The sequence below is a fragment of the Sorex fumeus genome, unplaced genomic scaffold (genome assembly GCF_029834395.1).
Source record: "Sorex fumeus unplaced genomic scaffold, SorFum_2.1 ptg000043l, whole genome shotgun sequence".
NCBI classification, from domain to species: Eukaryota; Metazoa; Chordata; class Mammalia; order Eulipotyphla; family Soricidae; genus Sorex; species Sorex fumeus.
In genome coordinates this window covers 36,360,129-36,383,926 of record NW_026606100.1, presented here as the reverse complement: position 1 = coordinate 36,383,926, position 23,798 = coordinate 36,360,129, and the positions used below count along the sequence as shown (strand labels likewise).

Here is a 23,798-nt window from a genome sequence, read left to right as displayed (position 1 = left end):
TCACATACTTATTATTTCTTTTGCCTAGAATGTTCTCCTTTCTAATCTCTTCCTTTATCAATCTAGTGTAATAAATCAGGTTGATGAAGCTCGTAAAGCAACCATTTCTATTTTTGTTTAAAGAATTTTGTTTGAACCACTATGAGATAGACTGTTACAAAGTTGTTCATGACTGGAACCATTATGACGATAGTTGGAAATGATCGCTCTGGACAAGAATTGAACACTTAAAGTAGGAAAATGGATGTACACTATTACAATTTTAACTGATAATTTAAAAATAATTTTAACCCCCTATAGTTTAGAGCCCCTCCATATCCCTCATCTTTTAACCCCAGCTAGTATCTTGTATTAAAATGAGATGTTGGGGCTGGAGCAATAGCACAGCAGGTAGGGCGTTTGCCTTACATGCAGCCAACATGGCTTATCCAGGTTCGATTCCCAGCATCCCATATGGTCCCCCGAGCACCACCAGGAGTAATTCCTGAGTGCATGAGCCAAGAGTAACCCCTGAGCATCGCTGGGTGTGACCCAAAAAGCAAAAAAAAAAAAAATGAGATGTTGATTTTCCTTCATTTGTGTTCCTGATCATTGCAGAGGGAGATGGCTCAGTTTGAGGGTCTGAGGATTTAGTGCTCAGGGACTATTCCCAGAAACCTTGGCTGCGGTTGGGGAAGGACTTAACTAAGGATCACTTGAAAGTCTTTGTGGTGCCAGGATCAAAATAGGGTTGCCTGGATGTGAGGCATAAACCTTCAGCCCTTTTTAATCTCTCTAGCCCATGACGGGTTTTGTTTTCATCTCATTTGTTCTTTTTTGTTCATTGTGCTTATCTCAGTTTGAAACACATTTCATTTGAAAGATTGTTTGATCTCAGTCTTTTCTGCCCACCAGCCTATAAATTCTTTGTGTGCAGGGACAATCTATATCTTTGTTCAGTGTTGTGTGTCCAGCCCATGTCGATATGTAGACGTGGCTTAATAAACACTTGCTGAGCGACTGAATGCATAGTTGATCAATTGTCAGGGTTACCGTCTGGCTAGCTAATTTCATCCAAATGGTCTGGGCTTTTTAGAATATTACTTCCAAATTTGCATGCATCAGATGCCCCTCAGGCTCTTGTTAAGACATGGATTCTGATTCCGAAGGGACTGGAGTGTCTGCATTCCTAACAAGCTCCCAGGTGAAGCCGCCGCCGCTGGACTGTGGCACATGCTCTGCGTGACAAAGTCCCACAAGGAAAAACTAATAAAAGAGCTTTAGGGTCTGTTTCCCATGGCGACAGCCCTTGTTTAGAAAGCTCTGCATGAAACTGGGAGCATCCCAGATTGCTTTCATTTTCAAGCTTTGGGGGATAAAGCTGCATTCTTGCTTGTGGTATCTAATGCACATAACCCCTGTCCTAAAAACAACCAAGGCCTTCACTTGCCCTGAACTGCACGATTTCTTTCACCCTGCATTATTCCAGTCCTCTCTGAAAACAAAACGTTGAAAATACCAAACTGTCATCTCAGGATCAGCTTTCACATGCATCAAATAGATCAGTTCTAATTTTTATTATTACTATTGTGATTATTATTTTTCAAAAGCAGAATCTTGAGAAACTATCTAAGGATGAAAACATAATAAATGGATTTAATTAGAAAAATTATCCTTCTCTGGTGGGATGGGTGTTTGATCATTGTATGACTGAAGCTCAATGATGAAAGCTTTGTAAACTATCTCATGGTGATTTGTTTTAAAAAAAGCATATTCCTAATAAAAATGATAAAACAAAATTTAGAAAAGTAAAGAAAAACAAAGGTTACCCCTGTCAAAAAGCAGGGGGGGGGGGGGGAGAAGAATGGTAAAGAAACAGCTCCCAATTGAAATAAAGGATCTCAGCCTAACAATGAACTTGACCTTTTAAAAAAAACAATAAATATGTTTTATAAGTATATCAATATCAGGCTCCTCATTGGCCACTTGCTCCAAGAGTTTCAATATCTATATGTGTTAGCTTCTCTCATTCCATGATTGAGATTTCTCACCCTTGTCTATCCTTCTTGACTGTTTTGCCACATAATTTCAGTATGCAAGAAGCCATTGTTTTGTTTCCTAGCTGTAGATCATTTAGAAAATGATAAGCATATTCCATTTCATATTCCAAGCATATAGAAAAAAAACTAAAGAGTTTTGTTGAACTACAAACAACTCTTTTTCTATCTGATTTTAGTGGCTTAAGGTATTTTGGCACCAAGGCACTAAGGTATTGATACGAAAAGATCACTCACTTGCTTATTTGGCCATTTATATGTGGTGGAATTTTCTAGGCTTATTATTTGAACTATGTCCTTTTAATCTTTCTAAATAACATTTTTGAATGAATTTCTTGTTCACTGTAGGGTACAGGCACTCTGGAAAGCCTTTGGTCTGTATGGGGCTGTGAATGGCATAGAAGCTTCTTGCCAACTGCACTCTGAAATCTGGGTATCAGGTAGTCACAACTGTGACAAGAATATGATTCTTTGATGTATTACTTCTCTGCCATTGAAGGCAAGCTGAAGTGAGCAACTTCAATTACAATCGATCACAGGAAGTGTTATTGGCTAACTTTTAACATATTTATTGGATGTGACATTTGTTATTGGACCCTACAATCAATGAAGAGAATTTGACAGGCCCTCATCAAGGAAACAATGACTTTACTGTTTAATTATCGTGTGTGTGTGTGTATGTGCATGTTGTGTGCACCCTGTATGTTAGACCGTAATCTGGCATCTTTAAACACTACATTTGATTGCTTTTCCTTTTATGGGTGCAGAGATGTGTGTCTGTGTGTAATGTATGTACTTAAAGAGAAATAGTTCACTGAACTCTTGGCTTGAAAGCTTTGTGAGAAAGCACATCTTATTTCATTTTAGTTATATGTGTAAAACATAATTCAGAGTCTGACAAATTTAATGTTTATTGACTTAATAAAGATATTAGTGTCATTATGTAAACATATCTTTGTTTTAATATTTTATTAAAATCAAGATAACATGGTTATGATACTATTGAGGGGTTTTGTTTTTGAAGTATTTTCTCAAAGTCAATTCCCACCAAAATGCCTAAGGCTCTCCATCATTATCCTTATGTCAGTTCTGAATCTACCCACACCATCTTCCATTGACATGTCTTCTTAAAGAAGAATCTTTAATCATCCAGTCTGTGGATTTCTGTAGGACTAATGAAGGAGTACAAGAATCTCACCTGTCCTCTGAAATAGTGTACCACATAGTAAGTGCACTTGGTTTGGGAGAAAAACAACATAACTGTCTTCAGAAATTTAAATAAGCAATTTCTCAGGGGCATATTTGTTCTGTTTTCATTCTCACCTGATCTATCAATTTATAAGACAACCTACTGCACCAATTTAGCCAGTATAGCCCCTCCTTTTTAATTGTGAAAGGGATGGGCCAGCTGGTGACATGTGTGTGTTTAGGCTGGTGGTGACCCATACAAGTGCAAAGGCCATGAAACATTTTTTAGTCCCAGTGTTTATTTAAATAAGTAACTGACCATGTAACAACTTGCCTGGCTAATTTCTTTCTCTGGGGAAAACCAGCTGTGATCTTTCCTAATTGTAGAAATAACTACCCCAAATTCTTCCTGAAACAAAGCTAAACTTGCATTTCACAACTAGAACACAATCAAAGGAGGTACATATATTTGGATAACTATAATCCCACTAATTCTGGTCTTGTTTAAAACTGACACCTTATTCTCCTTCTCATTTCCTAACCTTCCAGTCTAATTTTCATGTGTAATGGCATGCATATCAATATCTGGATAAGGCAAAAACTGATAAAATACTGCAAAGAGATGATTTGGACCTTAGTTTTCCTCTGTCCTCAGTTTATTAGCTCTAGGGTGTTAGTGTTTTTGCTATCACTTAATCACTTAATCACTTAATTTCCCATTAATCGTTGATTTGCTCAAGCAGGCGCCAGTAACATATCCATTTGTCCCTGTCGCGTGCTAGTGTAGCCCAATGGTGTCTGTTCGCTCTAGGAACATGAAGAGCCTCAAACCGATCGTTCATGATCTTGATGAAGAAGTCTGACCATCTGGTCGGTGGGCGGCCACGCAGTCTTTTGACATCCCGTGGAATACAGTAGGTAACAGCTCTAGTCCAGCGGTCGTCTTTAAATCTCATTACGTGACCAGCCCATCTGATTTTTGACACCTTGGCAAACGAGACAGCGTCCCTGATTCTTGATCATCGACGGATGTCAGAACTCTGGATTCTTTCTCTCATTTGAGTGAAACGTGATATTCCAAGCATAGCTCTTTCAATTCCTCTTTGGGAGACCCAAATATCATGCTCATCCTGTTTACGTAGGGCCCAAGTCTCTGAGGCATATGTTAATGCAGGAAGAACAGTGGAATCAAAGAGATGTGCCCGGAGCCAGAGGTTCTTCGTCCTCTTAACTATTTCTTCGACGCTCTTGAAGGCGTTCTCATTCACCTGACCATGAGAAGTTTTTTCTATAAAAACAGTTTATTTCTATACCAAACAGGTGTAGCAAGAACAGCAATAAAATGGATAAGCGATATTTAGATGTACCAAGTGCAAAGTAAGATCCATTTCCTGACCTTATTTCCATTCCCAAGAGGTAGTTTTCTTAAAATAATCTGTTTTTTAAAAAATATTTGAACTAATGCTGATAGATATGTATATGTATACACTTATATACAAATTCACAAATGTTCATGTTGTGAAATCATGCCAAATAAGAAGTTGGCAAGTACAATAGCAAGTTGATAGGATTTGCATTTAGCACATACAAATGTAGACACATCTTGGTTAATCACTACAGAGGGTTCCATTATACAATAAACTATGATTTATTTCATCACTGTATCTTTTGTAATATATAGTTGTTTGACTGTTTCAAGAAACGTTTTGATACTCGTTGTACACAGTATTTGGTTAGTAAGCATGTATGCTATAACAAGGCACAATTATATTGAAGACAAATCCCTGGTTCTCAGTGTTTATGTTTTTTTGCGAACAAAAATTTATTAACCAGAGAAATAATAATGCATATTCCTTCAACATCAGGAATTTTCAAAATTTCAACATCAAGTTTTGCAAACCCTCTATAGTCTGTAGTATTATGAGATTATTTTTTAAGTAACCTATCTGATGAGAAGTAGAACAAAACATTCTGTACTTATTTAAACTTGCATTTTTTAAATTAGGAATGAGGTAAGAACTTTCATTTACTGAGTTCTCAATGAGATATGATAGAAAATGTTGATAGGATGGATAGAGGGGATCCAATGGACTGTAGTGGAAGGATATGGTAATTTGGGTGGACATGGAGAGGTAACATACATTTTAAATGATGCAGAATTATATTCCTAAAATATACCATGTTGAAACAATCACCCCAAGAGATTTTTTAAAAATAAATTTACAGTCTGTTTTCTTTGGGCCAGAAAGATAGCTCAAAAAGCTGAACATATGCTTTGCATGCAATATTCCTGAATTTGATCTCCAGCACAATATACTCCCTGCAAGCTTTCCTAGGTGTGACCTCAGAGCACAGAATTGAAATTATCCTCTCAACACTGCTAAATGTGGCCTCAAAACTATAAAAAAAATTCTTGACTATTTTAATTTCCTTCTTACTCATTTTTAAAATGTCAACTCTGTTCAATATTTAGAGGATATTGCTATATCTATAATATTACTATAATATTCTCATGCAAATCTAAAAAATGTTCAAGATTACTATCTTGCTCCAGTTCTGACACTAGTGCATCAATTGACATTATTACCCCCCCACACCCATTTCATAGCCTTTAGTTGCTTTCTTAATCATTTTGTTTATTAATTGCTTTCAGAGAGGAACAAGGGAAGAGGTTAGAAGTGTCCCTTTCTGCTTCCCTTTAGATCCCAAGCACTCTCCATCACATCCCAACTTGCTGACCAAACGCATTCTCACCTCTCCTCTTCTAAATCAAACCTCAGAGATTGAATAGGACAGTGGCAGCTGCACTTTGATTTTCATTTTAACAGCCCCTTCCTAGTCCATTTTTCATATTGTAAAGTCAAAGCCTCTTGATTTCAACTACTAGTCATTTCAAAGAGGACTTTTAGATTCAGTAGGCAAAATGCAGCCTTGAAGGCCAACCGGGAAACGGTGCAATAAGACAGCACATGTTTTACCATGCAGCCTTGAAAATCTGATATACAAAAAGAGTGCATTAACAGGCTTACTAGGCATCTTTCACCAGGTTCTTTTTATTCTTTCATCGTGTCTTCCCCGGAACCTAGGTGCCCACACATTTGGGGAATATGTGTCTCCCACCTGAGATTGGGTACACATGAGAAACTTTTATTCCAAGACCTTGACTCTACCAAAAGGACTGAGTTTCAGTTGGCTGCATCAGATCTCCAAGGCCCCAGAGACACACACAGAACCTTTGATGTTTTATAAGAATTTGGAATATTCTGAATGCTTCTTACTCTTGCTTAACAAAAAATAGTATGAATTGTGATGGAGATATGTAAGGCATTTGACTTGCAGGTAGCTGATCAAAGAACATTTGATCTAAGTTTATGATCTCTACAGACATTTTTTTCATCTTCTATGTAATGTAGTTTGTTTTCCAAGACTAGAGCAACATTTCAAAAAATATTTTATGTTTGGCGCTGTGGTTTACAAATAGGGTTTTATACATGAAATATGCAAGCCCCATACCCTCCACCCAAATGCTTTGTCCACCATTGTCTGTATCTCACCTCCAAACCCTTCCCTGTTGTCAGCTTCCTACTGAAGTTCTCAGTTTTCCTTACCTTTTGGCAAATGTCATTCCCCCATAGTTACTCCTGGCACTGATAAGTTCCCCAGAGTCTATCAGGAGTGATCCCTGACCACAGATCCAGGAGAAAACCCTGAGCACCATCAGGTGTGGGCCAAAGGGGAAAAATGGCATCAAATTTTCCATAACTCATCTATCTCTTTTCTTAGTTGTATGTTATCCAGCAACATTGATCCGGGCGCCATTGATTATGCCCCTATTATATGACTGATAAGGCTGCACTCAATGTTTTTGATCTTACATACACTAATTCTACTCATTTTCCCATTCAAAAAAATGCAAGGCAATACTAATTTACACTGCTGTATATTTCCCTCAAATTAACCATGAAGAAAAATGGTATATACAATGGTTAAATGTTGCTATCATTGTCTCGAGTTAAAAATTGAAACCAGTCTGGTTCATGCCACACCTATTATGCATTCATTAAACAAGTTCGGTGAGACATTAGTGCTCTTCCAGCTGGGCCTCATATAATACATAAACACATCTGAAAAGTATTATAGTCCCTTTTTTAAAAAAAAGAAAAATTATTGAAAGGAAATCAAATGACTAGGAATCCCATGGCTCTCTCTTGCTGCCTGTGTTTGATGGTCTTGGGCTGCTTAAGAGTGCTGATGCCATGGGCGGACAAAGGAGAAAATGAGGGCCAGACTGGATGGTGACCAGCTGTTGTTTATTCCATTCTCCCCCACGGGCCTGTTCCAATCTCACTAAATCCCTCATTCCTGTCTCCTGCCGTCTCCCTTGCTCATCTCTCCATGCTCCAACTTGCCACTTTACTCTCTCTCGAGTCTCTCTCATCTCCCCCCACATTCGAGGTAGCAACCAGACTCAGGTCCAGTAGCACAATCAACATATGAAAGCCCTTGTTTAATGAATGCATAATAGGTGTGGCATGAACCAGACTGGTTTGTATGGACACAGTAAGAGATGCATTCAGCATGTAGGGTGTCTTTCCTGAGACATCACACTATAGATCTCAGACTATAGTGCTCAGGCCAGATTAGTCCTTCCTAACCACAGCAGGGTCCTAATACAGTTGTTACTTTTTGGGTCATGACAGAATTTGTCCATGTCCATGCTCTTAACTTACAGTTAAGTTTTATGGTGCTTTGACCAGGCCCATTTCAATGCCAGAGTAGCTCACAGCTTGCCTTGGGTCCATCCAGTCCCTCATTGGAACCCTGCTTTTGGGGTGCTAGAAAGTAAGGGCAACTGAAGCTTAAGTTGAGAAAACAGATGCCCAGGAGTGAATATCATTCAGAGTCATTTAGCTCCCAAGTTACAAAAAATATAGCATTGTCTTTCTGTGTTTATACAAAAAGGACATTCCTCTGAATTAACTATGAAAGGGACTTAAGGAGAAGAGAAAAACAATATTTACAAGTTAATAGTCTGATTAGAAGATAAAGATGATTCACCGGTTGGGGAAGCAGAGCACAAAGAAAGAGGTTACAAATAAACAGAAGAATGGGAGCACTGTGATGGGAGTAACCCAGTAAACCTAAGCTTCCTGTGTCAGGGCAGAAAGGACAAAGCAATGTTATTGTACATTTTCTACCCTACATACTAAATTCTTCATTTATTTATCAGTTATTCCATGCTCTATTTTATATTTTCACTCATGCAGCTCTTTCACTCTTTGCTGTTATCTTTCTCTCTTTCACTGTGTTTGGCTTCTCATCACTTTCTCAACTTGAAAAGTTACCCAAAAGTGTTTTCACTTTTTTCATGTTTAGGTGTGACCACATACATAAGTTTATATCTACGTTGTTTCTCAACTTACACTGTAGTTCCGTTATAACTTTATCATAAAGTAGATAGCTAGTATTCCCCAAACATACCTCACATACCCTAATCCTGTGCTCTTTCTGGATAATGATTCAGCTTGTCATTTTTCAGCCAGCTTTCCATGTTCTTTCAGTTTCTTTATGAACATTTCCTTGGGTGTCGTTGACACATTCACCCCATACAAAAGAACCGCCCTTCTGTGTCATAGTGGATAGTAAAATTGTTTCTATCGATGTGGGTAAATAACAATTTGACACGATGTGGAATAAAATAAATGCCAAGGCTCAGAAGTTGTGACACAGCGAATTCTGACTGTGCAGATTTGGAAGGACAAGTACCCTTTAATATTAAACCCACAACCCTGCTTCTCCCTATGACCCCCTCTTTATACGTCTTTGTAACTGATTTATGGCTTTCTTGTATTTCAGCTCAATGATTATGCTCTGGTGTTTTCATGTTCCTCATTCCTAGACTTTACTTGAGCAGTAAGTTATGTTCTCACATCTTTTCCCATAGTAGACACGACTTCATCAATGTCCAGTGGCTAACACTAAAATACTTGGTACACCAGATCAAAACTCAAGAGATTTTTTATAGAAAATAATTTTATGAATTCATAATATAAAAGAGAACATTTGATCTAGGTTTATCATTTTTACATTTATAAATTTTTACATTTTTACTTTTTGTCTTCTATCTAGTGTAGTTTGTTGTTCAAGGCTTGAAGAACACTTCAAAAATATTTTAGGCACTGTGGTTTAAAAACTGTTACTAATATGAGTTTATACATGAAATATTCATGCCTCCCACACTCCACCCATGTGTCTGCTTCTCTCCATCATTGTCTGTGTCCCATCTTCTCACCACTCCCTGTGGTAAGCTTCCTACTACAATTCTCCATTTCTGTTGCCTTTGGGCAAATGTTATTCCTCTACTAAGATTCTTATGTCCCATGTATCATGGAGCTTGTTCTATGTCTATCTCTCTCCTTCTGACTAGCTTCACTCAGCATTATACTCTACAATTCTATCCCCATAGCAGCAAATTCATTGTTTTCTTATAGCTGATAGTATTCCATGGTGAATATATACCACCTGGCAAGCTCCCTGTGATGTATTCGATATGCCAAACACAGTAACAACAAAGTCTCCAATGGAGACGTTACTGGGCCCGCTCGAGCAAATTTTTGAACAAGTATGTTATTTGCAGATTTTTGCCATAGTGATAGTCAGTTTTACAATCAACATAGGGGTAAGGATGTCTTTTCTAAATAGAGTTTTGGGTATTTGTGATAGATATGCCCAGAAATCGGACTGCTGGGTTACATGAAAACTCAATTCCTAGTTTTGAGAGGTGCTCATACTGTTTTTCCCAAAGTTTGGACTAGTCAACATTTCTACCAGCAATGAATGCAGGTTTCCTTTTCCTCATATCCACAGTGATGGATTTTATGTTCTTTGTGAGGTATGCCAGTTATTGATGTGAGATGATATCTCATTGTTTTGATTTGAATTCCCCTGATAAGTGATGAAGAATATTTTTTCATATACTTTTTGACTTTCTTTTTTTTTACTGAATCACTGTAAGATACACAGTCACAAAGCTTTTATGATCAGATTTTAGTCATACAATTCCAACACCCATCCCTGCACCAATTCCACCAGTGTGCATTTCCCAGCACCAATACCAATGTCCCCAGTATCCCTCTCACCAACCGCTGCCACTGCCACTGCCCCAGCCTGCCTCTATGGCAGGTACTTTTCTACTCTCTCTCTCTCTCTCTCTCTCTCTCTCTCTCTCTCTCTCTCTCTCTCTTTCTCTCTCTCTCCCTCCCTCCCTCTTTTTGGGCATTATGCTTTGCAATACAGATATGATTGCAACATCTGTGTGTCCTCTTTGAGCAGGATTCTCTTCATTTCTTCTTCTTTTTTATGAGGGTGTGTTAGAATTTCACATTGAAGATCTGTTTTTAGCAGTAAATGGTCCACAGAACTCTAGGACCCAGGGAGGAACAGATCTTAGACGAACATGAGGTTATTGAGTGTTTGTGTTTGTCATATATCATTTCAGAACATTTAATTAGAAGGGTCTAAAACATAGAACAACATAAAAAACAAAAAGATTTTTATGCAAGTATGAACTGTGCCTTGCTGTTTTCCTTCAGGGCACCCTAGAGGGGGGTGGGCGAGAGCCCTCCCCGCCCCAAGCAACCCAGCCCCAGTAGCCGACCTCCACTACCCAACCGCCACCAAGCTCCAGGCCGCTTTCCAGAACACATGGCTGTGACACATCATAAGACACTCCCTACCCATTTTCTGTAATTGCCACACTATATTTGATGGAGTTCAGAGAATAGGCAACAAATCATTGAGAGGAATATATATATATATATATATATATATATATATATATATATATATGTCTCTTGGAGAGTCCTGCAAGCTATTGAGAGTATCCCACTTGCATGGGAAGAGCCTGGCAAGCTCCCCATGGCATATTCGATATGCCAAAACCAGTAACTATAACAGGTATCATTCCACTGACCCTGAAAGAGCCTCCAATCATTGGGAAAGATGAGTTAGGAGAGGCTGCTAAAATCTCAGGGCTGAGATGAATAGAGATGTTATTGGAACCCACTCGAGTAAATAGATGAATAACGGGAGGATAGTGATACAGTAATGAATGACTTTTGAGTTAAATATTGATAGGAGACAGATGTGATTTTTAAAGTGTTCATGCTTGCATGCATAGTTTTTGGCTTTATTAAATTGCTATAATATGAAGGAGTATTAAAATAATTGGTCCTAAATAAATATGTGTTTAATAATAGATCAGTATTATTTCAGGGTTTTGTGAAATAATACTGCTCAGTCTTTTCTAGCCTATAAACATACACAAATCTCATAAGTGAGTCTGGATTTATTTACTTATATTAAAGAGTTTTTTCTAGTTTTCTCACAGAGTTTAAAAGAAGAAAGTCATCTGATCCGTTTAGCACTGTTCGAGACCCGGAAGAAAATTTTCTTTGGTAATTTCAGAGGTTAATCCTGCAGCTGTTGCTACCATGGAGACAATCTGGAAAGGGAGAGGTTGGTCTGTGCCTCAGGAAACACTCCCCAGAGGGAGGAGGTGGATCTATTTGAAGAGGATATTGGACAGAGGAACTCTTTTAATACATATTGGCAAGGTGGAAAGTGGTCAGTAAGGACTGAATATGTATTTAGAAGTATCAGATGCCCTGAATACAGATGTAAGTGACTTCATGGGATTTCCTTCATTTGGGCAAGAATGGCTAGGAAATTGATTTCCGTGGGTGAAATATGGTAAACACCTGTCAGATCTTCAACTGACCTGAACATCATTTGAGTTCTAAAGTTTTCAGAATACTTCTTATATGGACAACAATTCTGAACCCTCACTTGGTCAATGCTCTGTGCAGAGTCCCCCAATATATTGGCATCAGGACTCTGGACTTAGACATGTCTCAGCAGGAGGGGGTGCCTGCAAGATAGCTGGCTGCAGGCTGCAAGCTCTGTCTTAACTCCCCTTCCTCCACAGAGCCCTAGTTATTTTCCAGTTCTCTCTGTTGACTGTGGCCTCACACTGCCCACACAGAATATTCACTATATGCAAGGAGACTATTTTTATCATGTTTTAAAATTGTCATTTAAAGGGAAGTTTAACTGAAACCAAAACTTGAAAATAAAGAGATTTTTGTCAGGTTGACATGACTGAGGTGTGGTGCAGTTGGTTCCCTTGAGATACGTGACTGAAACTGGTAGCCAAAGAGGAGGAGTTCCACTAGGGAGGTGGCCATGGTCTCAGCACTGTCCAGTGAGGCACGAGACCAAAACTATTGAACAACTGAAGTCTTCTGCCATAACAGGCAATTAAGGATCTCATTGTTTCCATTTTAATAATTACTGTTTTTAAATATTAGAACAAACTTGAAATTTATTTGGTTTTAGGGCGTTTGCCTTGAGCACAGCCAGCCAGACCAAGCTGGGTTTGATTCCTCCGCCCCTCTCGGAAAGTCCAGCAAGCTACCGAGAGTATCTCATCCGCACGGCAAAGCCTGGCAAGCTACCCATGACGTATTCAATATGCCAAACACAGTAACAACAAATCTCAAAATGAAGAGGTTACTGGGCCCACTCAAGCAAATCAATGAACAGGGGGAGGACAGTGCTACAGTGCTATTTTTTTTTAAAGATTTTTTTAAACATTATAAGATACACAGTTAGAAGGTTGTTTATGATTGGGTTTCAGTCATACAATGTTCCAACACCCATCCCTTCACCAGTGTAAATTTTCCACCACTAGCTTCCCTAGTTTCCCTCCCGTTCCCCTGCCCACAGCCTTCCTTTGTGGCAGTCACTTTTCTGTTTCATCTTCTCTCTCTCTCTCTATCTCTCTGTCTCTCTGTCTCTCTATCTCTCTCTCTCTCCCTCCCCCACCCTCCCCCAAATAATGGTTTGCAAAACAGGAACTGGAAGGCTATCATGTTGTATAAGCTTTAAAGATCAGCATTTAGAGAGATCAAGTGATCATTTCGATTCACCACCTCCTGTTAATGGACCCGCCTTCAATCTCTGTTCTCCATTGAAAGCCTGACCTGATGGCAGTTTCCTTCCTCCAGATTAACACAGATCTGAGAAGAGGACGGTTGCACTGTCATCCAGGCAGCAGCTGTCGCAGAGAGAGGCCTTGAAAAGAACAGCACAGTATCCTCATTACCTATGGCAAGGAAAACATCTGTGTGGGGAAAGTAATGAAATTAATTCTAAAGTCTAGCAGTTGCATACATTAATTGACGTTAATTAATGCCTAATTAAAAGATACTTCCTATGGAACCACATTGTACACTCCCCAGAATTGAATATGGAAGGAGTTCATCATACTTAATGCTATTACAGTGAACCCCAAGGGGAATAAGAGTGATTGGTTCCTCATTATGAAGTGCAGCCAATTTCTTTCTATTTCCATTAGGAGGAACAAACCAGGAGCACTTTAGCATGGGCAAGCAGCTCAAAAATTGATTCTTTCCCCTTCAGCTTGCAAATTTCACTTTGAGTCACTCTGAGCAAGAAATAGTTTCAAGACATCTTGTGGAGACTCGCTTATGTCACCTATTTGTACATTTGATAACTCTCAGCCCCGAAACAGACTTTTTGCACAGCTTTTCCTCAGTATGTGACAGGGTAGTGGAGAACATTAAAATAGTCAAATAAACAAAAGATTGTTAATCTCAGGAGCTGACATAACCCCACCCCAAGTTCCCACTCACCTCGCTGAGAATTGCTGACCAGAGGATTTCACAGAACTTGTCTACCTCTCTGCTATCACTGTCTCTATGTTGTTGTTGACATAGAGAGAGAGAGAGAAAGATTCATTTTTCCTGTGCAAACATAAATGTGTAGATAGCTATATATTCAGTCTGCAAAAAATCAGGTCCCCTTGCACATATTTTGGCAACCTACTTTTAGAAGAACTGTTATTTTGGAATAATTTTAGATAAACAAAAATGTTGCCAAGATAGCACAGTTTTATCCAGCTCTCCTAATGTTAACTTCTTCTATAACCATGATCTAGTTTTCCAAGCTAAGGAGTTAAAATTGACAGAATATTATTCATTAGTAAGCTATTTTTTATAATAATGAACTGAACTCAATTCTGGATTTAAATTTTATCCATCCTCAAGTCCTCTTCAAAAATGGAATTTTTATTCTTAATGTTTAGTTAATCTTGGTTTGGGGACCACACCCAGCTTAACCCAAACTTACTCCTAACTCTATTCCGAGGGATCTATTACTCTGCTCAGGGATCATATTGAGGATCAAAACTGAACCAGCTCCCCTCCCCGCCTCAACAGAACCAGCCCTGGCAGCTGAAAACCTCCAGAATGCAACTGCAGCTATTCTCACTGCCACTCTCCACACGCTCGGATGAGCCTTACCCATGAGTCAATCTATTCCTGGACATCTCATAGTTTACATTACCAATATACCAAGAGCAGCACTGCAGCACTGTCCTCCCATTGTTTATTGATTTGCTTGAGTGGACACCGGTAATGTCTCCATTCATCCCTCTGGCATGCTAGTGTAGCCCAATGGTGCCTGCTCACTCCAGGAACACGAAGTGAGACTTGTTGTAACTGTTTTTGGCATATCGAATATGCCACGGGTAGCTTGCCAGGCTCTGCCGTGCAGATGGGATACTCTCAGTAGCTTGCCTGGCTCTCCGAGAGAGACAGAGGAATTGAACCCGGTAGGACTCGTGCAAAAAAAAACGCCCTATTCTCTGTGCTATCACTCCAGCCCAAGAGTACCAAGAGTAACACACCACATTTGATGGGGTTTAAAGTAGAAGACAACCAATCTTGGGGGGAAATATGTACAGATACAGAGATAAGCACTCAAGCCTCAACCTTTAATATGTTACTAATCTTTTATAGAAGAAGGGCTTAATGACTTCTGGGTGAAATTTAATAATCTTCATACACTTCCCTCTAAGAAACTCTTTTTGGTCATTTTTAGTGGATTATTCATAGCAAACAATACAAAATAATTTATTTTGATTCTGCTTCAGGGGCACAGTTTGGGGTTTGGGATGGAAATATGGGGGTTTGAAGGTGTCATGATGGTGGGATTGCTGTTCAAAATATATTAAATGTAATCAAATATTGTGAAAAACTTTATAAAACTTTATAAAAATTAAATAAAATAAATCATCCAGCTGCATGCGAACCAAGCGTCTTACCCTCTGTACTGTCTTCAGTCTTAAAAGAAAGATTTTAGTATAAACAAGCAAATTTATATGTTTCACAGTTAAGTAATCCCTATATTGTTATTCATTGAATCTCTCTTTTCTATTTCAAAACATGGATAAATATTTAAGTAGTGAAGTACATACATGTATCAATCACTATTTATTCTGGTAAATTTTTCAGAAGTGAACACAAGATTATAAATACTTGTTCCTCTTATCAAATTATTTCATAAAAATATACACTTATAGGTAGTATTTGTGTTAGCGGGGGATAGCACAGCAGTAGGGCGTTTGCCATGCACGCAGCCAAGATGGCTGGCTGACCGGAGTTCGATTCCTCGGCCCCGCTCGGAGAGCCCAGCAAGCTACCGAGAGTATCTCGCCCACACAGCAGAGCCTGGCAAGCTCCCCGTGCCGTATTCGATATGCCAGACACAGTAACAACAAAGTCTCCAATGGAGACATTACTGGGTCCGCTCGAGCAAATAAATTTTGATAAAAGTCAAAATATACATAGCAAAAGTTTGCCTCAAACATGCTGGTGCTTTTAGTACAACGTATAGTTAAAAATAATCTTTGATGTAATATAAAGACCAATTAAGTTTGAGCCTTTATTGTCATTTTTATAAATCACTCAAAGAGTTTATTTTCCTTATGTGCAAAAGTATTTGATATATTATACTTTGTTATATTGTGAGGATGAGAATATACTATATGTATAGTACCTGGCATATAAGTGATTGACAATGTTAATTACTCTGTTCTTTTATCATTCAATTAGTAATTTAATATAGTTGAGTTTTAAATTTGAAAATATTAGCACTTATTTATTTTCCATAACATACTTTTTAAGGGGCTTTTGAGGAGAAAAATGTCTTAAGAAAAAAGCTCTTGGCCCTCTTTACAAATAAAACATGCACTATCAAGAAGTCCTCATTAATTGGTATTTGTGCTTATAATTTTTAGTTTAGAACTTCTTTGATTCAATGTGGTTAACCATTGTTTTTATTCATGATCTCACAAAAGAAGAGGTACAGAAAGAGGCAATTGTAGCCTCAGTGAATCATTAGCTCAATGATGTAATCAAAGGACAATTCTTATCCTTTGTCCTGTTCATTACATAAGCTTAACATTAAGTCTAGCTCCTTCATTCAAGAAGGCTAGAATAGTTCCAGTAATCAAATTGAGCTCAGTCTTGTAACAGATGAAAAATGATCTTTCTTATCTCTTGATACCTCTTTGCAGCTCCTTAAACACCTACCACTTAATAAAGACCTCCCATTTATTAGAGCTGGGCTTAAATTGGCAGAGTCTCCTGCCCCTACTCCTGGCTGTCCTCACTGGGGCCTCTTGGAGGGTGGCAGGTTGAGTTTCCCTCCTCGCCCCGAGCAGAGCCCCGGCAGCCGAAAACCTCCAGAACCAGCCACAACCATGCTGAGACCACTCTCCACACGCATGAAGATATTGGCAGAGGAAAAAAGGCATGGGGGTCCCAGGGCTGAGATCTCCAAGCCTGCTCGGATCAGGGCTAAGCATCCTCCACCCAGATCCTCCGTCTTCCAGTAGGTGGGGGTCACACCCACCAACTGCCCCCCCCCCCCAGCACTGTGTAATCCCATCTAGACCCAGAGACTATAAAACCCAGCTCCCAAAAGCAACATCTTATTATCTCATTCTTACTTTGGACAACCTGGCAGGCTACTGAATGTAACCTGCCCACATGGCAGAGTCTGGCAAACTCCCCGTGGCGTACCCAATATGCTAAATACCAGTAACAATGATGGGTCTCATTCTCTTAACCCTGAAAAAGCCTTGAATATGGCACTTTTTAGAATCTCAGGGCTAGGACGAAGGAGATGTTACTGGTGCCTGCTCAAGGCAATCGACCAAACAACAGGATGATCGGGCTTAAATGTCTTTTCTCAAACCTATTAATGGCAAGGGGTTGGGAAGACAACCCCTTGTGATTTTGCAAAGACTCAAAAAACTGCATCTCTTATATATGAATGAATATATTCTTTTACTTACTTCTTACTTGGAAGATAGAAAACCAATAGTTACATCATTTTCTTTTTTTAGCATAGAGGCAAGGAATGTATTGACTTGCTCTTCAAGCCCATTTTCTCCCTTGAAATGTATCTTGCTAGCTTATCTCTGTGTCTATTTTCTTGCTTATTTCTCTCTTGAATACATACTTCTCCCTTTGTATCTCTTCTCATCTTTCTAAATAGGTTTCAATAGGTTCCTGGTGATAAAAGGAAGTTAACCAAAATCTGTAGAAGAATTTACTGGAGAGTGAAATTATGAATTAAATGTGTGTGTGTGTGTGTGTGTGTGTGTGTGTGTGTGTGCATGTGGGCGCGCGGGCGCACGTGTGCGCATAATGTGAGGAGTCTCATTCTCAGACGGATAAGTTACAGAATCATCTTAATGGACAAATACAATGAGTTTTGCCTTAAAATGAAAATAGAAAAAATATCTCACAAAAAGAGATGAGTTAACATGCTTGAAGGACATACAGTCGGGATATGTTTGGGAAATAAAAGGAGATTGTCCTCCATCAGTATTCTCAAATGTATCAGTCATGAGTCAGATAAAGCAAAAATGTGTGCCATTCCTAACGCTGATACTTGTGGAACACTGATTATCCAAGATTTATAAGTAAAGGTAATTCTGAAAGTTTCCCTAAGGGAAGTCATTAATGAAGTGTTATATCTCTAATTGACACACTAGTGCTTATCTTTATTTCATGTGAAGATTTCCTATTTTGTTTGAAAGGGTGCATTTCTGTATAATTTCTGTATAGTTGCTAATGCCCTAAAATCAAACTTATCCATTTATTAAAGTCAAGAAAGAAGCAAAATGACATATTTTTCATTCAAATAATACATCTTTTTATAAAAATGGGTGTTCCAAATGAATGTGATTTATTGTGTTCAACATATAAACCAGTGGGTTAGATCCTGGAGTGCAGTCACAAACAACAATCAAAGAAGAATTTGTCATCATGCATATTATATTCTAATAGGAGTATGAACATAAATAAATGAAGAGATTTTATATATTGTGATAATTTCCATAAAGGGAATTAACAGAATAGTATTTATCAGAAGTCATTATAGAACACCCTTAAAAGTCATCATAGAACACGACTCTTTACAGTTACAGTGGTCTGAAATCTAGAATATTCATTGGGACCATCCTAAAGAAAAAAATGTTCAGGCAGAGGAAACACAAATTGAGAACTCTCTAATATGATAATATGATAGAAAGTTTAACTAGTTTCCTCATCATGAGTAAGGCCAGATAAGAAGATTCACAGGAGAGAAGATGGCATTAGGGCAGATGGAGTGGTTGTTGGTAGAAGACTGGAATCTATTGTAAATGGTAGATAGGAAATGTTTAATAAAAGGAAGTAACAGCTGATCAGTACATGGGGTAGGACGGTTGTGGCAAAAAGTAAGGAAAACCTCCATGATTCACTGTACTATCAGTAGTAGAGATCAAATATAGGAAAGAGTTATTTTTGAAATGCTTACTACCTGTGTCCAGACTCAGATGACACTCAGCATCTCAGTGTACTTCTCTGTAAATTGACAGCATAGTTAGACTCAGTAATATCTTCTTTGTTCCATTTCCCTTCTGTTTAGTAGCAGCAGAGAGTCTGATCAAGAACAACACTTTCAGGAAAAAAAGGATTAGTGATTTATATTTTTGTCTGTGTGTCCTTCTCTATTGGACAAAGGTCAAAGTGTGGAGATAAAGTCTACTAATGTTGATGAAACCACATCTGTTATTACCAGTTTTAAACAATATTTTTTGTATAGGTCTGGAAGATAAAATTAATACAGGAGAATTTATTATTCTGGGATAGCATAGATCAACTTTTTTCAACCAGGAGACATATGCTCTCTTTTGAGTTCCCCAAAGTATCTCAGAAAGTCCACAGGTGAAAATTTAATAGTGGGAGGTCACAACAGGAGACTCAAGGGTCAGCTGATAGAGTGACTGGGGAAAGGGGTGAAGGGCTGCTAGTGAGACAGGCTATCACTGTCACCATCACAGTCCTTCCGTTGTTTATCGATTCGCTTGAGCGGGCCCAGTAATGTCTCCATTGTGAGACTTGTTATTACTGTGTTTGTCACATTGAATACGTCATGGGTAGTTTGCCAGGCTCTGCTGTGCAGGCGAGATATTCTCAGTAGCTTGCTGGGTTCTCCGAGAGGGGCAGAAGAATTGAAAGTCACTGGAAAGAAATTAGATTAGAAGGGGACAGGGGACTGCATTCAAAAAAAGTTTGAAAAACATTAAACACTGACCTAAGGAATAGTTAATAGTGGCACTAAGTGATGGTGATAGTGTTAGAGTAAAATAATAGCGATGGCTCTTAACAATAATAATAACAATGCAATCAGCTAAGAATGTGAGATTTGTTTGAAAACTTGGAGATAGCAAGAAAATAGAAATGGCCGCTCTGACTAATCCTTCATATGTTCATCACTCCTACCCTGTTCATTTTCTTTTCCAGATTCACAATACCTAACCTGCCGGATGCAGAACTGCACAGAGGCGAACAGAAGTAAACCTTTCCCAGGCTACATTGACCCAGATTCTTTGATTGTCCAGGATGATTATGTGTTTGTTCAGGTATAAAAGATCTCCAGCTATTGATTGTCTCAATGACATTTGTCTTCCCTGTTTCTGTCCCTGATGGATCCCCTTTTGCTTGCTTATACTCCCAGAATAGCCAAAAAAAAAGAAGGGAAAAAAATAAAAACAAGATGAATCTTTTCAACAAAAGAAACATTACCAAGTGTCCATGGCTCTATGCTAATAGCATATTAATTAGTTATCGGGGGCAGTTTCTGGAGGGCCTTATTCACTCGGGTCACAGAAGCCCTGCTCGGAATACTAAGGCTGTGTCCAGAATAATGCTTACCTCCTCTCATGCCTCTCATCTGCATTCTGTGGAAGTTCCTGTCAGTTATCAAGAGAAAGAGCACATATGCCAGTCTTTTCCTATCAGGAAACTAGTCAGTCAATCAGTTTCCTTCCCAACCTTAAAAATAGGGAAACATATGAGAACAGGAAACCAGGAGTGTAGCTGGAGGAGATAGGAGGCCAAGAGGAGTCTAATCAGCTATTACTGTCTTGCAGGAACTGATTAGAATAGAGAGAATTTAGTTGGAAAGTATTCATTCATTTAGCCAGTTGTAAACCTTTAAAGAAAAGTTGAAACGATTTGAGATGTCTAGATTTCATGTTTAGAAGAAACCTGGGGCAATAATAGTTTTCTGTTTTCAGTATTAAAGGAAAAGTTTAGGCTTATCTGGAAGATATCAAAAGGCAGTTCTTGCATTGCACATTAAAAACACAAAGGTATCATTGCTAAATAGTTTATTTTTCCATGTATGTTTGTGTGCATGTTTACACATGTACCGAATTATAATATGATTAGGACACAGTCTGAATATCATAATATTTATTTGTAAAGAAATGATCATTCAAAATATTATTCACATTTGGAGGTAACAACTGAAATGTTCAAGCCAAACATAAGCCCATATACTTTTAGGATTTTTCTTGCACAAAAACTTTACATGCGTACACATTTCATTTTTCCCTGGAGAAGTGTTCTCTGATTACTTCAGTGTCAAATTATCAAATGATGTTATAGTAGAAAATATATATTTGTATAAGTATTAGTTCCACCTTTAATTTGTTATTGTTGTTAAGTTCTACCTTAATTTATAACTCTGTCAGTGTTGTTCCCAGGAACCCTTTCTATTTTAAAATAACAGTTTATCATCCACATACATGACTTGCAGATGAGAATTAATTCTGAATTTAGCATTCATATATTTTCTGTCCATGCCAATTTCATTGTGAGTCTGCAATCCATCATGTGGACTATGAAGCGAACTGACCACATAATGGTGAACATGATAGCATTATGATCACATTTTTATGTGTCTTATGAATATTCACTCCAAGCATTTATTGACATTCCTCGTACACAAAATCCAGCTGTCATTCAAACTCCAGCTATTTCAGTGGATTGAGTTGCTACATAAAGTCATAAGAACAGAGAACAGAACAGTGATCATGGGGTGCTCTGGGGAAGGATAATGGGGGAACTGTTGATCAAAGGATATAAGTGCCAAGTTATAAGTACATTCTGGGAACATATTGTATATTCCGGGGAATGTAATGAACAGTTCTCTTTTAGGTGTTTGGAAGTTGTTATAGAGAGTGGAATTATATGTTCTTACCATAAAAATAAAATTGGAATAAAGTGGAAGGGTGCAAGTGTCAACAAATCTGTGTTAATCATTTCACATGATATGAAATTAAATAATGCTTTAGAAAAAATACATACAGTGAAGAAGTGTAAGATTCAACCTGAAAAACACATACTGTTGAATAAGCATTGCCTCGGTTAAAACAACAACAATATGTTGGGGCCAGAGAGATAGTATAGTGGGTAAGGCCCTTGCCTTACACAGGGCCACCCAGATTTGATACCTGGCACCCCTGATCTTCCCCAGGAATAGTGTAGACCCTGCATGCAGACTCAATAGGAGCCCTGAGAAACACAGTTAGTAATCCAGTGTGGCCCAAAATCTACCAGCCAAATAAATAAACAACACGATCACGATCACGGCCATCCTGTTGTTCGTCGATTGCCTCGAGCAGGCCCCAGTAACATCTCCTTCATCCTAGCCCTGAGATTTTTTAAAAAGTGCCATATTCAAGGCTCTTTCAGGGTTAGGAGAATGAGACCCATCATTTTTACTGGTATTTGGCATATTGGGTATGCCACAGAGAGTTTGCCATACTCTGCCGTGTGAGCAGGTTACATTCGGTAGCCTGCCAGTTTGTCCATAAATAAACAACAACAATAAAAAAAAATCAGCTATGCATGGTAGTACAGGGATTTGGGCACTGGCCTGACAGAAGGCTGATCTTGCTTCAATCCTGGCACCACATATGGTCCCCTGAGTACCACCAAGAGCATACTGCTGGAGTGGCCCTAAATCCCTCCAAATAAAATCAGCTAAAAACCTATGTTGTAGTTACTCTAAGCATACCTAATATATGTCAGTGATAGCCCAGCAAAGCTGGCAAAGGAGCCCCTAAAAAAGGGAGATGGGAGATCTTCCTTGACACTCTCCATGCTCAGTGTTTCTTTCTCATGCTGAGAAGGAAACCACAAATCTCTGAGCCCACCAGGTTCATTGTGTTTCTGTCCAGGAAAGACTTGGGAGAGTTAGGCAGGAAATTCTCTCCAGTACCTGAATATGTAGGTGGATTGGGGGCCATGATCCTGGCCTGCCTTTGCTGCTAATGAATCAGTAGCAGTGCTGCGCATGAGACCATACCCTCTAGTGTCACAGCACCACACTAGACTTTGGGGCCAGAGTTGTGAGAAGCCATTTCTGCCAACATTTGCCCTGAAGGGTTTCCTTCCAACATGATGTTTCTATAGCCCTGCTCTGGGGGATGGATATATGAACTACTGATGAACAGTAAGCTAACTATTCGATGCGTAGAATTTAAAAAATATATACTAATTTCATGGCTTCTGAACCACAGTGAAAATTGGGGACTTATGTTTTGTCTGCTGGGTTCAGTTAAGCCTTTGGCTCAATCACACGCTGTGTAAATTGTTTTTGAACAGAGTGCCAGTTCCTGAAACCTGCCCACACCGGGCATCTGTGCTCTTGTATTGTCAGTTACTCCCTTGCACTCAATGGCTATTCTCCTGTGAGTTGTGACTGTTGCAGTCACTGATCTTATAACCTTGGTATTTCTGATGCAGCTGACCTCAGGGGGGCGACCGCATTACTACGTGTCCTATCGGAGGAATGCTTTTGCCCAGATGAAACTACCCAAATATGCTCTGCCTAAGGTAGGTCCTCCATTAGTTTTATTTTATTATATCCTCTGATTCACGATTGCCTACCCTCCACCCCCATTCTTTCCTGGGGATCCCTTAAGTCACTCATAATCATCTATTTTCTTTTTTTCATCACTTGACTCCGGCTCTCAAGTTCTCCTTCCTTAGCTGCTACTGTTTTCCTCAGTCTCATTACAAGGCTATCAAAGTGAACTGAATAACAATGTGCTTTTGTTTTTAAAAAGTTAAGATTTTTCAAACGTATGCTTTGATTTTCTACCAAACCATGGACGTTTCCAACTGCACAGTCTAGTCGTGCAACAGATGTGGTACGTTTCTCTCCCATTTCATCATCCATCATTTCCCAAGACCCAGTGCAGAGCAGCACCTTTGCTCTCTCCACAGAATTTTTGAGCCAGGCTGTCTTCAGAGTCCGAAAGCACAGCTAATTGTTTCGGCTCCCCCAGAGTCACAGCCC

The 23,798-nt window shown here is 38.9% G+C and overlaps 1 protein-coding gene across 5 annotated transcripts in view; it reads left to right on the top strand.

The window, feature by feature from the left end:
- SORCS1 (sortilin related VPS10 domain containing receptor 1) overlaps positions 1-23,798 on the top strand; it is a 606,810-nt gene that overhangs the window by 448,784 nt on the left and 134,228 nt on the right. For all 5 annotated transcript variants that reach the window (XM_056120469.1, XM_056120468.1, XM_056120465.1 and 2 more), the window contains exons 7-8: positions 19,949-20,067; positions 23,243-23,332. In XM_056120469.1, coding sequence (XP_055976444.1) covers positions 19,949-20,067; positions 23,243-23,332 — 209 coding nt within the window. The remainder of the gene's footprint in view (positions 1-19,948; positions 20,068-23,242; positions 23,333-23,798) is intronic.